General features: G+C 38.3%; 1 protein-coding gene across 3 annotated transcripts in view; it reads right to left on the reverse strand.

The window, feature by feature from the left end:
* MND1 (meiotic nuclear divisions 1) overlaps positions 1–17,698 on the reverse strand; it is a 41,664-nt gene that overhangs the window by 8,558 nt on the left and 15,408 nt on the right. For all 3 annotated transcript variants that reach the window (XM_058804140.1, XM_058804142.1, XM_058804141.1), the window contains exons 5-6: positions 10,543–10,617; positions 8,584–8,698 (exon numbers count right to left, since the gene is read on the reverse strand). In XM_058804140.1, coding sequence (XP_058660123.1) covers positions 8,584–8,698; positions 10,543–10,617 — 190 coding nt within the window. The remainder of the gene's footprint in view (positions 1–8,583; positions 8,699–10,542; positions 10,618–17,698) is intronic.

Raw genomic sequence — 17,698 nt, forward strand, 5'->3', positions numbered from 1 at the left:
AAGTACTAGGCTATATCCAGGTAGGATATCCAACACTGACAATGTGTTACAGCTGAAGCCATGCTAAAGCTTTTAGTGCCACACTTTCTGCCTTGAGCAGAAAGATTATTTTATACATCTCATTGTGGGTTATACCACTGCTTTTGTATCTTAGTGTAGGGGTTTTTCTTGGCACAACAAAAATTCTTATATTCAATTCTGACATCTTTTTTCAAAGCCTCCCCACTTAACCAACTGCCTCAGATCATTTGTGTAGCACAATATCCTTGAATACAGATAACAGCCTTGCACCTGCCACTACCGAATGCTATCCATTGGTTATTAGACCATCTTTGCAGTTTATCATGATCATTTTGCAATCACATTCTGTCCTTTGTCCATGCAGTCTCTCCTAGTGTCATCATCTGCAAATATAACAAAAGAACATCTTCTATTGTATTATCCAGCTCATTAATATAAACACTGAGCAGATGCACATACATGACAGACCACATTACAGAGCTTCATCAACTCCATTTCCCTTTCTGATACTGGATTGCTCACACATTATAAAGTAGTTTGAGATTTCACACTACTGCTGTTTCATCAGGATTATATTTCCCTACCTTTCTTAAAACAGCGTCATGCAAAACTGACTCAAAATACCAAAGAGAAACTTCCCCCCAAAAGATCTCATACAGTGGCAGAGAGAAAACTTCTGTGTTGTTCTAGCTGTTTCCAAATTGGTTTTCTGTTCTGAATTTTTCTCTGATAACCTGCCCTTTTCAGTGAAACTAATTCATATGACATTAAAGTGAGAAGGGAAGAAAAAACATTAGAAATACTGTCAAATGTGCTAACATTAGTCTTGCACTTACACAACCTGCCCTGCAAAATCTTCTGTTAAATGGCACAGGACAAGGTATCTATATTAAGAATAAACAGTCATTATCCAGAAAAACACATAGTGAAAACATAACACACCATCCCATAAAATATAGGAGATATTTTAACATAAAAGATTAGTAATACATTTCTTTAAGCAAGGCCAGGGAAGACCTCAATTTGACAGCCCTGCATAATAGCAGTAAAGACAATGAACTAAAATCCACAATACCCTTCCTGATGTAATTTTGCATGTCAAAGTCATGAAAATATATAGGCCAGTACATTCCTTCAAATATCCCCATAACTTTATCAAAATTATCTGAATGGGTGCTACCATACACAACAAACTTAGCAGGTCTAACCCTGGAAGACAGAAGCAAAATACTTACTCCACACAAGCCTTTTTGTTTCATATATTAATGGATCTATAGATTAGATCCTTTCCTCAGGGCACTCCTAAATAGAAGAGTGTCATAAATGAAACCATAAGCCAATTCACTCCTAAATAAAAGAGTGCCATAAATGTAGCCATAAGTAGCCATTTTCCACACCACAAATTTTATCAAGTGTTTACTATTCCCAAGCAGCTCAAGAGCTTTTGCCATAAGGATTTACTGGCAGAGACAATAAAGCTATTCCTATATACTTCACCTATGAGCCTCTCACTTTAACTATTTTTTCTGTCATTCCAATATAAACAAATAAGAAACAAAATAAAGAACAAAAATATGTCTTGTGAGTGTTCTCATTTGATTTAAAGAAAAAGCAACCTTCCAGAGTAGCAAGTTCATTTAAGCAGGGTGTTTGCTACATACATTATCTAAAGATTTGGTCCTCCAACTGCCTTCTTTCTGAGTGTCCAAGGAAAGCTCCGCTGACAAAAAATAGCTTTTTGCTTAACTAGCTAAAATGCAGCTTCATTTTAAAGCAAGTTGGCTTAAGTCGACACTCCCTAAGAATAGTCTGGCTAGAATGTGTTTGAGGTATAAAAACACAAGTATGCATAAGTCTAAATATTTAGGACAATTTCTCATTGCAGAGTAACCTCTTATCTGACGACCAAACACAGAGACAGAGAAATTCTCTGAAACGCAGAGAATAAGAGCCTTTTGCTGAAAGCCAAATGACCCTTCTGGAGTTAAGCTTTCCAGCTTCAGCCAAAAGCCCCATATTTCACTTTAAGCTTTGTGCCTTAGGTATGTGTGTACAGACACTTCTTAATTTGCCCAGTTTGACCTGGTGGCCTTTCATTCATTATTCTTCATGGCTGTTATATTTTCCTTTTTTTCTAAGTGCCAAAAGCTGCTCACTCATTTACATACTCCCTCATTCAAGTTTTTTCAAATCCATTTTCTAACAGTTCCATTCATTGCAGAGTTCATGAAAATCCCCTTATGAAAACTCATCACCTGTTCCTAGCTGGTCAGAAGATCCCTGGGTGCTCTTCAGAGATTACCACATGACAGACAATTCTGTGAGGTACATGACAAATGACCACATGTACCAGTGTCTTGTGAAGAAGGCAATGAAAGACTTCTTCAGATTTTCTGGATGGAAAGAGAGATTCAAAGACCTCAGGAGAGTCCATCACAAGATACAGGCATCTACACCATCAGTTCCTAACTTGAGCTGACAGCTTATCACTGGTGAAATTCAGCACAGGAACGAAGGAAGGGCCAAGGTGAGAACTCTTTAACTTGCTTTTGTCAGGCAAGGTCCTTAAGCCATTACATTACAGCCTCTGGTAATCACAGCCAGATTCTGCTTAGTAAGTGTTTCCTTAGTCAAAGGATCAGCCTTTTCAATATCTGAAATGCAGGCAAGCCTCCTTTGATTTTCAAGATAAAAAAAAAAACCAGAAGGGCTGAAGATAAAGGGGCAGATACTCTGCTCAAATGGGCAATTCCATCCAGTTTCTTATGATTACCAAAGCAGCTTGGATCAGTAATCAAAGTACACATTGGTACCTCCGTTCATTAAGTACCCTGTTCCTTTTCTCAACTTTACTTAACAGCTAAAATTTTAGCATTACTGTACAAAACCCTATGTTCACATTCCAGTACATGTATTATTCCTCATTCTTTCTAGAAACTAAGTTATGTTTAGTTTTCATTAGTTTGATTTACATTTTAATGTAGTTTTTGAACAGGTAATTTAATTTGTCAACCTTCCAAATGAATGACAAGCTATTCCAAGAACCGTATAGGGAGCAGGGGAAACAAAACAAAATTCTTAGTTTATTGCGAACAGTAGAGTAACCATGTCCTTTCGTAACTGGTGCACATCTATTTATACTCTGGTACTCCATGATGAAGGAGGAAAAAAGGCGTGGGTGTGTGAGCTGTGTAGTTTTGTTCTGATTAGTAGCAGATCGCCTGCAAGCTCCATATATGAACATCCATTGTCTACTTCCTGTCATATTCTCACCCAGATTCTCTGGAGAGGACTATATTAAATATATAATACTCTGTAAGATGAGACTCATTAAAAAAGGAGTACTTGCGTTTATAACCATTATTTTTCTACGTACTTTTAAGCAAGTGTCTGATTCATTCCAAGGGAAGTTTAGTTTAACCCACTAAGACTAACTTAAGTGTGAGTGAAGACACAAGTCTAACATCAGCAGAATGACTAATTTCCAACTGCAGACCTCTGTTAACAGCATTGCTGCACAAACTGTAAAAAGCACAGCTTGTTTCAGATGCCAGGTGCATATTTCATGGTCAGTAGCTAGGAAATATTCTCCTAATTGTAAACTGAACATACTGCATGTAAAAGTGATTAAAAAAACATTTTCTCTAAAGGCTTCATCTGTACACTATTGATCTTGGTGGCACCTAGACCAGGCTCAAAATTATTTGTAGATTTCCACTTTTCCAAGTGGAAACATTCAATTTTTTTAATAGTTTATTAGCTGATACTGCTGACAAGGCTTTTTAGTTTAAATCACCTTTCTGATACAATTTCTGAACAACAATCCATTAAACCATTTGTAAATTATTGTCATTCTGACACATTTTGAGTAAAATTGATGCAACTCATTTTAAAGTCCCTCCATTAGCCAGGATAGTCCAATCTTCATTTAATTTCTTCGCTACTGTTTCTCTTCTGGGAACAGGAACTATTCCTAGCATTAGTAAGTATGTCCCAAAGAATCTACCTCTTAGTACTAAAGTTTTTGTAACATGAAGTACATCTGCATATGCAACACATTTTCAAATTGATTTGAACATAAGAGAATAGCTGGGTGTATCAAAAAAAAAACAACCCCCAAACTAAGCACTCAAAAAAATCTAAATAAACATTAACTTTTCAGCATTAACCTTTCAGATATTACGATGAATGAAAGAATTGAACAATACAGAACTCTTTTCTCATACTGTCTATATACCCTGACAATTCCTCAGTTTGTCAAGCTAAAATTTTCTTTGTTTAGAAACATCAGAATTAGAAATTTTTGAAGGACCTAAAAGGAAAAAAAGACATTTTCAAATACATATTACATATAACATGACATTTTCATGGTATTCAGTAAAGTCTGGGTGTTTTACCAAAATTTATTTTCACAGAATCATGTAAGTATTAATTTTAGAAAATAACTTGAACTGGACTGGCAGTGATGCCTCTGAGACCACACATTCAGAGAGTCAAAAGAATAACTATGTGGATATTTGTAGTTTAAAATCGTGTCCATTTGAACCCCCTGTCTCTCTTGTTACAGGATAAAAATAAACAGAGAGAGCTAAAGTAAAAAGGCTGACACCAAAATTGCTACATGTGTTGTATCTGGTAGTTTGCTAATTTTTGAGAAAACAAGCTTGCCTAGACATGTTGAGATCACTGTTTTAAAGGTAAAAGCCTAAGACATAAAAGTTATCAGTAACCAGACATTCTAAAAACATGCTAAATCAAAAAGGAATGCTGACAGGCAAGATCCCAGGCCCCATAAATATTAGCAATCATACCACACAGAAGTCAGTGCAGTCAGTAGGTAGCTACTCCTGAGAGAGCTGCCCTATCCAAAGACACACAGTAACAAAGCACGGCTATTGTGTAAGAACAAGCAAAGGCCTAACAATGTTTTACAAATTTTAATTCCTCTTATTACAGTGAAAGAACAAGAAGTTTGAAATTCTAGAAATGTTTATTTTACAGTGAACACTGAAAGTGTTTAGCTGTTTCCAATTACAAGCTGACCAGCAACTCAGAGGAAAGTCCCTACCATTTATACACTTATGTTGCCAGACAAACTTTTCTATAAAATTAATTATGAGAAAAATTTTATTAGCTCCTTAACACCTCTCTCTGGCAGGCAGAAAGAATTAAACATATGCAGCAGGGTAATCTTGATATTAGGTGGAACTTTTTCTGTTGACTTTATGAAAATCTGCATCAACTATGAACTATTGTAAGCTTGCTCTCTCCATGGCTGTGTTGTCTACCATAACCTTTAGAGAATCCAGCAGCATCATCTCTCTAACTCTGCATACACGCATACCATGTCACAAAAACAGACAAATCTCTCTACAATGGCTGCTCTCCCATGACAATATATCCCACCTACACAGACCTGTCTCAAAGGTGAGAAACAATCTCCATCTGAAGCAGGGTCACAAGTTGATTAGAGAAGTTTAAAATCCCACTATTTGTTTGGCTTTTTTTACTTCAAATTATTCTTTTCAGTTTTACTGCCTTTGAGAAATAATTTATTAATCAATGCTAACTCACAGAAGGTGTCTTAAACAACACTACCAAGTGGCAAAGACAAACTTCTGAACTGCAGAGGTCATTAGAAAAAAATCCACATATTTTGCTGTTCTAGATATATTTTTACAATACTGTTCCTGTAAAATGTTATTATCTGAATATATCCACAAGACCAGACTATTACGTAGCTTCCTCTAGTGGTCAGTCCCTAAACCTTGTTGCTTCTGCTATTTACTCTAGTTACTTGTTACACACAAATTCTGTGTTCAAATGCTGTAAATTTGAGAAGGCATTAAAATTTATACTGCAATGTACCTCTAATACAAAAGCCAAGGAAACTACGCCAAAACTTAGAGCAAAACATTGGTTAGTTGACACTAAAACAGTGAACTAGCTAAACAGTGAAGTCAGCAAAAACCAGAGTTATTAGTTTTCCCATTTGCACCCTTGTGAATATGCATTATAATATATTTAGTTACATGGTCAAGTTTGACTTTCCCACCATAAGACTCAGGAAGTAAAGACAGATGTTCAGTTTTTAGCTGAGTCTTCAGATATTTGCTATGAATCATTCAAACTTTTGTTTTGACCCTGAAAATTATGTATGTATGTGTGCGTGTGTGCATGCACGTTTCAATGAGCCTTGCTGCTGTGCAACTGGTTTCCTTCTGCAAAACTCTGCTGAGGGTTAAAAGACACACCAAAGCATTCTCCAAATTTGAAGGCCACTGAAAACAGATGACAACTTGATATAGCCCTAAAATACCACAAGAAGAATCAAGGCAGCTCTCTGTCCTACAGGATGAGAAATTAAGAGGATGAAATTTTACACTGGGCATCAGGAAGATTGCCTTACAGGTTGAAGTCATTAAGGAGGAAGAGAGAAAACCCAAAGGTAGAAAGTGACAACTACCTGTTACAAAATATATTTTACTGAATATATTTTACTGAATATATTTATTCAACTGTTAAAAAGAGTGTGATTACATAACATAACAGCCATCTCTGACTCTAAAATAAGGTAGTTAGAAATCTGCTCAGGTGATATAACTGAAAATAATCCCAAGGGTTATGTTATCTAAATTGTACAGATGTAGAAAATTGTATCACCCACGTGCAGTTTGAAAATCTGTGAATGAGTAACTTTTATAATATGTCTTTTTTCTGTGAAACAGCAGCAATAACTTTTATGTCCAGCTGAATGTATTTCATTGCCTAAGATGCTTTACTGCCTTCTTACTTTTGCCTTTGCACTTTTCTGCACTCTGGAACCAAAAGAAATTCCCCTAAACCTTTTTTTTTTTTCTTTCCATCTCTTCTATAAAGCCTGTCAACTTCCATTCAGCTCTGACAAGGGCATTAATTCCCCAAAACTGACACCACCATTTACTCATTCATACATTGCCAGCAACAATGCATGCTGCCAGTGTAGCAATGCCTGACAAAACACATAATGAAGCAGAAACTTAAAATTAAGTTCAAAGACAAATTAATTTTGAAGCACTACTGCACACTCCCCTGGGAAGCCTACAGGTAGCTCAACAGTGCTAACCTCACAAGTGCCTTAAATGCTCATCTCTCCATCATAGAAATTCACATGGAGCTTCCACACATTTGGACAAAAAAACCCAAATGCACAACATACAGACAAAAGACAAGGGCATGACTGAAGCACTAAGTATTACATTTCCTTCCCTTTTTTTCTTTCTTTCCAAGATACCAGTCTGCATGTTACCAGCTAATGCAGCTTGCCCTAGCATTGCAGCTGTGATTTGCTCCCTTGTGCTCTATTTAGAAACGTGCTCACTGCGACTGTTTCAAAAGAGGCTCTCAAACCATTCTGTGAGATGCTGACTGTAAGGGTACCTCAGCAGTTAAAATACCTGATGTTACACATCCCTCTGCTGTTGGTATCTGCCTAACCTCATTCATTTTTACAGCTGGAATCAGCTGGAATGTGTCTTCTCCTCAGGAGAGCAGGCAGCAAGGGATTTACAGCACAGTAACTAACCTCAGGTCTCAAGTTTGCTTATTCCCTGGCATACCATTACATCCTTGGGGAAAGATAACACAGCTGACAAAAAATGTCACAGCTCCTCAAAATAAATAATATCTGTCCAAATTTGGAGAGTGCTGCCAACTCTGTTTATGTTCCTGGCTTTCTCTCAGAACAGCTCTAAAGCTGTGAACTTTGTTAATAAAATAAGAAAGGAGAAAGATTTAGCCACATCTCTTTTCAGAAAAAGTTTTGTGCCTGTTTCTCATCACTTTGTAAAATCATTTTGCCATTACAGCAACCTGAATACGCAGTGGTGCTTGGGTAGCAATGTAAGGGCCTAATAAATAAAACATGAAGGCTGCAGAAGAGAAAATTAAATAAAATTTCCTGCATGCTTTTCATTTTTCATGCTAAGGATCAAAATATTAAGTGCATTTCAGTGCCAAATTCTGTATTAAAGTCACTGATAATTCTCTGTATTCCATTAGTTAGAAACTCCAACCAAAACCCAGCATGTCAGAGACAGTACAGTCAGTCAAGATTGTGTAACCTACTTTCATGTACATGACAATTAAGCATCTCTAATGAAATGCTTATGTTTTAAATAGGCAAGACAAAGTACAAAGATACCAATCTTAACAGCTTGGAACTGAAGGCAAATGGGAGCTAGAGACTCCTCCTCCTACACACATTCTAGGGTACAGCACGAGTTATAGAATTAACATGGTTCTGGAAAGGATGACCCTGATGTTAATTCTAAAGCATCAGAGTATTTCAATTATAGGATTGTTTCTCAACTGCTCAGGTGGTGGCAGATTAAGTATCAATGAACTTCCTCATGTATAACAGAACAGAACATGAAAAGAAATGGTCAGCGTACCTGTTTTGTATTGCTCAGCTTTAAAAAGAAAAGCAGTTATTCTTTGACTAACTTCTGACTACCAGATTTTAGGCCAAAGAAGTGCAGAACTTTTCAGGCAAAGGATCACTTGAAACAATGCACAACTTACGCATCTCTTCAACCACGTCTGGATCACATTCCCTGTATTTGTCTATTTCTGTCTTTAGCTGCTCTTTCTTCTGCCGAAGGGCAGCAAGTTCCTTCAGCAGAGCTGCACGATCCGCCTGAGCATTCAAAGGATGTTGGGAGATACAAAAAAACCCTCCAATTATTAAAAACAGTAATTATCATCCAAAGTTTTTTAAAAATAAAAATATACAATTAAAATTTAAAAGCTGCTTTCACTACTGCTTTCTGTCTATTGAGCATTTGAACTACTTGAGCATTTTATTTTATTACATAGAATTCTCAGAGATATTAAATGATACTGAATACCAGCTGGAAGGAAAAAAAGTTAAGGCCAAAATGTATCGATAAAAGAACAATTTTCTACAACCTTTAAACCATGGTTTAACAAACTCCAAAGAGATCTCTTAATTATTTGGCTTAAAGGTTAAGCAGTATTTAGGAGTTTTAGTCTTGTAATTGTAAAAAAATTGTAATTGTAAAAAAGATGGCATTACAGAAAAACCTACCATCCACCCTTCCACAAATTGAGATGCTGTGTATGAACACCCTCTGAATTTGTCTTTTTTTCTTTTGCACACCCTTTAAGAGCAATGGTCTCAAAAATAAATTCATGCATTTATGTCATGGTAGTCTTTGCTAGGATTGTACACAATACTGACCTCAAAGATTCTATCGATCAATAAGAATCTGCAGACACTGACTCAACATGAGCTCTCCCACAGCCAGCTCAGCACATAGTTCTAATTCAGTCTGTAGCTACAGACAAACACTGGAACTGGCTGATATTCAAATAACTCAAGCTAGGGTAGCCTAGAAGAGCCAGATTGCATGAGTCTGTAAGCCATCGAGATTTTACCAATGGCAATCTCCATGGCAACCCAGCAGTCTGAGGTCTTTGTGGATCTGGGATTTTGTTTACAGTTGTAGGGTTTTTCCCCCCAAAACTTCCATATTTTCCAGTGCTTTTGCCAACAGTTTGGATTCAGCATGTTCTGAAAATGCAGTATGGAAATCAAAAGTTTCCAGATGCTGAGGTATGGAGGTGAGATGCTTGGAGACCTACATTGCAATCTAGATTTTTTAGGACTACTTCTTGATGTAAAATCAGGAATGAAAATGTTGGAAACATCAGCCAGAACAGGATTTCCAGACCAATAGCTGTCTGTAGGGCAGGCCACATGCTGGAGAAGCCCAAGGCTGAAACAGTTTGTTTGGAAACATGACAAGCACAATTATGTGAGAAACCTGCCTGTGATTCCTGATTACAGTCCATTGTGAATGAATGAATAAAGAATTCCCATTAAAGACACTGCCAAAAAGCAGGTTTTAATTGAATTTGTGGAACTGCAACATTAACAGAGTTTGATGGTAAGGTTCACTCTATTCCTTACTAGATAAATGAAACATACGTAGGGAAAACCTAGAGTGTTTCTACAAAACAGTTCTGATTTGAAGATTTGGCACTTTCCTACAAAATTCAATTCCTCCTGAAAGCTTCTGGCTATGCATGTTTATTGGAGGTTTAAATCACTTTAGACTGAGCATCTCAGAGCAAGTCAGCAACCTAGCAACCTAGAATACCATACAAAGTATTTCTAATATGTTGGTTATGACAAACAGCAAGCCTAGATATATTTTTTCAGTGTTAACAGCTTCAGCAGCAAAGAGCACTGGGCTTACATTACTGCTCAGAACAGTAATTTAGGAAACTATATTACAAATAAGTTGAAAAAAACCCAAACCAACATCGAAGTTTGTAGCTACCAGTTTTGGCAGTTCAGCACCCATTGGCAACTCTGGTACAGGCCTCTGGGTAGTTCAAGTTTTAAGATACTTTTATATCTGAAAACACCTGGAAGTACTACATTAGTATCTACAAGAAGTACATACTTGTAGCACTATTTCCTTGTAGGATTACAAACCCTCCAAAGCAACTTACAGTATCTTCACGTCCAATTTTTGATTTCTCGATGCTTTTTTCTAAAGTCTCTTTTTTCTGACTGCTTTCAGCAAACTAATAAGGAAAACAAAGAACAAAATAAAACTTTTCCAGTAACATTAAACAGCTATAAAATGTGCATAAATATTAATGCATTTAAATAAACAAGGGAATATATATTTTTAAAATACACGTGTTTAAAAAATAATTGAATTTTAAAATACATGTGTAACTTATGTAATAAAAATAAAGACAAAATAAATACAAAAGTGCCCAAATATAAATCTGAGGCTCTGACCCCCAGAGAAGAATTACAGGAAACAACTTCAAGTCTAAGAAATATTTATTCCTGTGGCACATAATCTTGTTATATACTTCACGTTCAGCATGGGACTAAAATCCTGTTTCATACCATAACCTGGCATCTCTATGTAAAGGACCCCCTAACATGGAGGCTTTGGATCTGATGATTTCCTTGGGTCCTTTTCCAGCTGTCCCTATTCAAGGAAGCAGTGACAAATGCTGCAGCAGCTCCACCTGCTCAGCTGTGGATACCGGTGTTCCCAAAGTGTGGTATGCCACTGGCACAGCCCCAATCCCTTTTACATGCTGATGAACAGAAGCCTCTATTCAAAGGCATGCAAAGCTGTGGCCCCCTTTTACTGTGTGGCCCTTGCACTGCCAGAGCTCACAGAGATCCCTTCCTTCAAGCCCAAGGCAGAGGAATCTCACAGGGCTGGTGTGAATAATCCTTCCATTTTTCTGTTACATCAGGAGAAATAATTTGCCGAGAGAGAGCTCTCTCCTTTAACCTGCCACCCATCTTGAACCAGGCCCTTCCAGTTCAGTTGGCAGTTTTCCAGAGATACTTTGCAAACTCTTAAGCTGAGCAGGACTATGACTCGACCCTGAGGGACACCATACTCAGCATCAGACAAAGCACCTTGAAATATTAAATGAGATGAACAAGAATGAAAAAAAAATTCTAATAAAAAACAGTTACTGCATTGAAACCAACACAAAAGAGGAAAAAAAGAAACAATAGCATGTTTTTTGAGTACCCTTTGTTTTAGTTTTAAAACTAAAGCACCAATCAGTATACCAATATATCACAGTAACTGTAAAAAGAACAGCTGCCAGACCTCAGCTTTTACTCTGCTCTACCCCAAGATCCCCCACATGAGTCCTCCACTTCTACATTCCCCTTCTCACTGAGGATCCCACTGAGTGCAAAAGCATTCCCAGATATTTCTTGCAATCTCCTTGATAATTTAACCATATCCCTAAAATTGTGCAGCTGATATAAATACATTCATGCAACACTCCTTTGGAGTATAATGCACTCCTTTGGAGGTATAATCACTTCTCAATTTCAATTTAAACTAATGTTTGGTCCGTATTTTCAGAATACTAAATGTAAATAAATTAGGCAGAGCTTACTGCCAAGTCTTGAAGATCAGTCATAACAGTAAAAAGAAACTCCATACTGCTGGTCCATAAAGATTAGGATACAGCCCAACTGCAGCTCACTGGGTTTAGTGGTTCCTTTCACAGCTTGATTTAAAAAAATAATTACTCTGTGTTCATGCATGTGTGAGCATGCATACAGCCAAAAAGTCTCCTTTCTAAAAGAATGCTTTAGTTTTCTTCAATTTATATAGGAATTATACTAATGGTAAGACATAATTTGAGGAAAAATATGTCCAGCTGCTTACTTTCTGCTCTCAGTGCAAGAAACCAGAGAGGCAGCATGGGTTTCACTATGTGGCTTGAAGTAGACCAACATCTTAGTTTTGGTGGATAGTCAAAGAGTACTCCTTCCAGGCTTTCCACAAAATTCTTAAAAGAGTAGGTGTGTTAGTCCCCACATGATGCCATACCAAACAGAGGTACACAGTTCAGAAGGGGGTAAGTACTTAGATGCAGTTTGCAGTTCACTAAGTCCAGGGAACACAAACCCCAGAGCAAGTCATTTGGCATCTCTGAAGGCAGGATTTTTCTGGAGCAAAACCCACAGAGGACATAGAAAAGCCAAGGAGCTTACCTAGACCCTTATACTGCAAGTGCAAAGAAGCCAATGCTCTCTGCAAGGGAGGTCATAAAGGTGTCATTTTTTCTCTTTTTTTCTTCATACTCATTAAGTTCTAAAGGAATGTTTCTGCTTTCTCTAAAATGGATGTACAGGAGGAGCTCTCAAGGAGTGCAAATTATAAAAGCTGGTTTCCAGCATTGAAGCACCCAATAAGACATCATTTTCTTGATCCTCTGTATGCCACATCATTTACTAATGCAAGAAATACTAATGACAAACTATGGGAGATAAAGGAATTTCTTAGATTCTGTCCTACACAACATGCAAGGTTACTGTGCCATGAGGTTAGAAGACCTTCCTTTGCCTAAAAGCAAAGATGATTTTTACATAATCTTATTTAAGATATTACCTTCTTAACTCACAGATTTTAATTGCTTGGGTATTTTCTGATTTTTAAATTATTCTTTAATTATTATTACACTCAACAAAAAGAAAATAAATTAATTGACACTTCAGCTCTTTATGCATTATTTTGAAGTCATGGTGGTTTTCCTCTATAACAAATAAATGTGAGGATACAGAAAGGAAGAGCAGAAGGAGGCAAGATATAGAAAAAACCCTAACAGAGGACAAGGATTCAAAGGGTGAGGAACAGATTGCCAGGGTTTGTACAAAGAATCTATGACTATGAGAGAAGCAGAAGGGCTTGGATAGAGAGGTGGAAACACAGCTGAAAATAACTATAATGAAAGAAGGAAAGAAGCAAGGATAAAGGAGTCAGAGGAAGGAAGGATACACATGATACAATACTTAATTGAAAGGCAAGTGCAAATGGCAAATGACAGTTTATAGGGCATTAAAAAGAAAAAAAAAAACAGAATATGCAAACATTGTGTATGCATGATAGCAGACAACCACATCTGGACAAATACAGTGACTTACTTTCCCACTCACCAGCTGTAGAAAAACTTGATTGCAAAGAAGTACAGTACCAAATGAAATATTTCAATCCTTGGAGCAACTTTCCAGGGGAACTGGCAAACAATTTCTCAAGGAACATTAACCACCCTGAGAAATCTATTTCCTGCCAAAAGCAGAGAGGCCAATCCAGAGATAAAGATACTCTGTGCCCTCTATGTTTCTTGAGAGACATGTCTGGGCTGACACAGGAACAACCTTCTGCCACAAGTGTTAACAGACCAGCTGTGGAAAAGAAGTACAGAGAGATTCTACTCCACTACAAAGTTTCATGTCTCCTATCTGACTGCTCTGAATCAGCACATGATTAAACAAGATGCAAGAAAGCAGTAAAAACATCATCTAGGGGAAAGAAAAAGGAGAGGAGACTAAATAATTCAAAATTAAGAAGTTAAAAATGTTCTCCACAAGAGCATTTTCATGTTTTCAAAACACAGTGGGAGCCTGCAAGAAGACAGTTTAATGAAGAAAGTAACTAGCATCTATAAAACAGGAGAGTTGGGGAACAATTTCTTTAGTTTACAGACCAGTATGATCAATTAAATGGCCACTAGCCTTAGACACTGATACAATCCCAAGTGCCCAATTTCCGAAAAGGGAAAAATCACTCAAAGGGATGATATTTCCTACTCTGCAAAGGTATCACAATGTTTAGCAAGACGTGTGCAGCAGTTTGGGCGTGCAAAGTGCTGTGTGCTGGTGATAGCACTAGTTCCATCAGGGAACTTGGGGCCTAGTTTGTATCAAAGAACACAGATTAGACATACTCACATCATTTATAATCTAGTATGAACACATTAATAGCAGGGCTCCCCTTCAGCAAGCCACTGATCTACATTTGGAAGAGGAATGTTTAACCCCAATGAACAAGAGCAGCAGGTTCCAGTTCCAGTCTTTCTCAAAACCTGCCTGATAAACTTATATTCTGGAATAAAAATCTACTTTTTTTTCCTCCAGCAAAGGTTTTTGTTGGTCCTATGCCATCTGATTCCCTGTTTTTAACCACTCTAACCACCAGTATCCCTCAAACATGTAGCTTGTCTCACCAGCATATTAAAATATCTACAAACCCAGTATAAGCCATGCAAACCCAGCCCCTGAGCATGTTTACTGGCCAAGAATCAAGCCAAGGTCTCACATGCTAACCACCAAGAGTGCTCACAGCTGTTAACTCACTGTCATTATGGTCTGAAAAAGAAATATCATCCGTTTGGGTTTTCTTTTGGCCAAACACTCAACCAAAAATGGTATTCAAAACTACTGCTCTTGTGAGCTCCACTCACTGTGGCACTACAGAATTAAAGACATCAATTTTTTAATAATTTCTAACTTGTAAAGTTATTTGCTTTAGGTTTGAAGCTCACTGTGCCTTGTTTCAGGCCAAAGGCAAGGCTAATTGTCTTTTGGTTAAACGAAAACAGTTCAAGAGGTTTAGGGTAACATTAAGCAGTAGATAGGTGCATTTCTTTTCTATGGGAAAACCAACTCACTACTGAAAACCTTAAGTAGAATTGACAGAAGGTATGGAAAGAAAGTACTTCAAAGCATTCCTCTAGATTTTAAAGAAAGATAGAAAAAACTGAAGTTAAAAACAGACTAATAATATATAGAGGAAAAATGCAAAGATTAACAGCCAAAGAACAATCTGAAAATATTGAAAACAGACCTTTGTGTTAAAAGAAAGGCAGAGAACATTACTAAAAGAAATCACTTAACAATTACTGTTGACTAAAACTTAGAGGAAGAAAAATCCCAAAGGGCAGCACACTGACATGCAGAACTGCTTTCTTAAGTACTACACTAAGCAAGCATACAGCTACTCCTTTTACATGCAGAGTCCCAAATCCATGCTTCCCAGAGTTTCCAAATACATGTAAGCAAACTTTGCAGCCAGCTAATCATGGTCACAGAGCATGGAGAGCCCTCCTGTGACCTGCAGCACTGTGGCCTCTGCTCTGATCCCAGGATGTCCTGTATCACTCATGAAATGCCATTTCTCCATATAACCCATCCAGGGAACTGAACTACAGCAGGAGCAGCCACCAGCTCCACCGGGGCCTCCATCAGAGATGTGATAAATGTCCCATTAAACTCTCATGAGGCACAAACGGCAAACATACACTCGCTACATAAATACAACTGAGATCTATTTCTTTCCTTATCTTTTAACATTTGTGAAAGGAAGAGAAAGCAGCATGCAAGGTCTTACCCTGAGCCACCCCAACTCATTTCAGCAACATGAAGTAGGGATTTATATTTGGTGGGACATAGAAAGAGCAACTAGGACTCTGCAACAGTTCAGGAAATAGAAGTAAGAACAAGAGTAGAGATAAAGCAAGATCAAGTAAGAATTTTTAACTCATAAACTGAACAAGAAAGAAGATTTTTTCAGCAAGAGGACATCATAAAATGGAAGGAAAACAGACTGTCAAAAAAAAGAACGGAAGAGTTAGGGCCCACCACATTTCTGTATTCATAAAAATTTTGTTTTTAAATACTGAAATATAGGTATATTGGAAAAATGTTCAAGAACTCTCTTCTCTTTATGAAATTTTACCATAAGAAGAATTTTAATGCAATCTTTGAAAGAGTCAATTCAAAAACTTGGGAGAGAATAGGGAATAAACTTGATTTTCTGGAGAAAAAGGATCACATAATTGGTCAGGTTGGAAGGGACCACAGTGGATCATCTGGTCCAATGTCCCTGTTCAAGCAGGGTTGGCCTAGAGCACACTGCACAGGATTGTATCCAGATTGTTGTTGAATATCTCCAGTGGTGGAGACTCCACAACCCCTCTTGGCAACCTGTGCTGCTGCTTGGTCACCTGTACAGTGAGTGACCTTATTCCTCCTTTCAGGTAGAACTTCCTGTGCCTCAGTTTCTGCGCACTGCCTCTTGTCCTGTTGCTTTGCACCATCAAAAAGAGCCTCAATCCATCTTCTTCATAGCCACCCTTTTGATATTTACACACATTAAGGAGGTCCCCTGTCAGTCACCTCTTCTTGAGGCTGAACAAGCCTGGCTCCTGCAGCATTTCCTCATAGAATTGATTCTCAGACCCTCAACCAACCTAGTAGCTCTTCACTGGACCCCTCCAGGAGCTCCATGTCTCTCTTCTACTGTGGAACTCAGAACTGGACACAGAACTTCAAATGTGGCCACCAGGACTGAGCAGAGGGACAGTATCACTTCCCTCAACCTGTTTTTTCTAAGGCATTCCCAGGAAACCACTGGCCTTCTTGGCCACCCAGGCTGGCTCACAGCACACAGCTGGCTCAGGGACAGCCTGCTGTCCACCAAGTTCTCTGGGTCCTTCTCTGCTGAGCTGCCTTCCAGCAGGTCAGCCCCTAGCTAGATGCATGCTGTTTTTTCTCCCTAAGTGTGGGACCCTGCATTTGTCCCTGTTGAATTTCAGAAGGTGGCCAGATGTCATTTTAGATGGGACTTGGCCTTTCAAGTTTCATTTCTACTTCTCCTGACCACCTCTCAATACTCACTCCAAGTAGCCTGGCCTTGCTTCTGTTTCCTGGTAACTTTTTGCTTTTGCTTGAGTAATGACAGCAGTTCTTTATTCATCTATGGTGGTTTTTTTCTTGTGTCCTTGGCCTGACTCTTTCTCAGTAGGATGCATCATTCTCAAGTGTGGAGGAAGGGAGCCTTGATCATCAACAAACTCTCCTGGCCCGCTCTTCCCTGCAGAGCCTGGTTCCCATGGGATTCTTCCAAGAATATCCCTAAAGAGGCTAAAGTGAGTTTACCTAAAGGCCATGGTCATCATCTTGCTAGCTGTCCTGCTACCTCTTCATCCAACACTGAACTCTACAATCTTGTGGTCACTACAGCCAAGGCTGCCCCCAACCTTCACATCCCAACAAGACTTCCTTGTTGGTTACTATGAGGTCAGTCAGCACACCATTCCTTGTGGGATCCTCCACCATCTGTGGCAGGCAGTTACTGTCAGTGCTTTCCAGGAACCTCCTGGACTGACCAAGTATTGCTGTACAGCTTCTCCAGCAGATGTCAGAGAGCTTAAAAGTTCCCCACAAGAACCAAGGCCTGTGACTCTAAGACTTGCTGCTAATTGCCTGCAGAAGGCCTCATCCCTCTCCTCCTCTTGATCAGGCAGCCTGCAGCACATACCCACA

This window comes from Ammospiza caudacuta, chromosome 4 (assembly GCF_027887145.1).
Source record: "Ammospiza caudacuta isolate bAmmCau1 chromosome 4, bAmmCau1.pri, whole genome shotgun sequence".
Classification (NCBI taxonomy): domain Eukaryota; kingdom Metazoa; phylum Chordata; class Aves; order Passeriformes; family Passerellidae; genus Ammospiza; species Ammospiza caudacuta.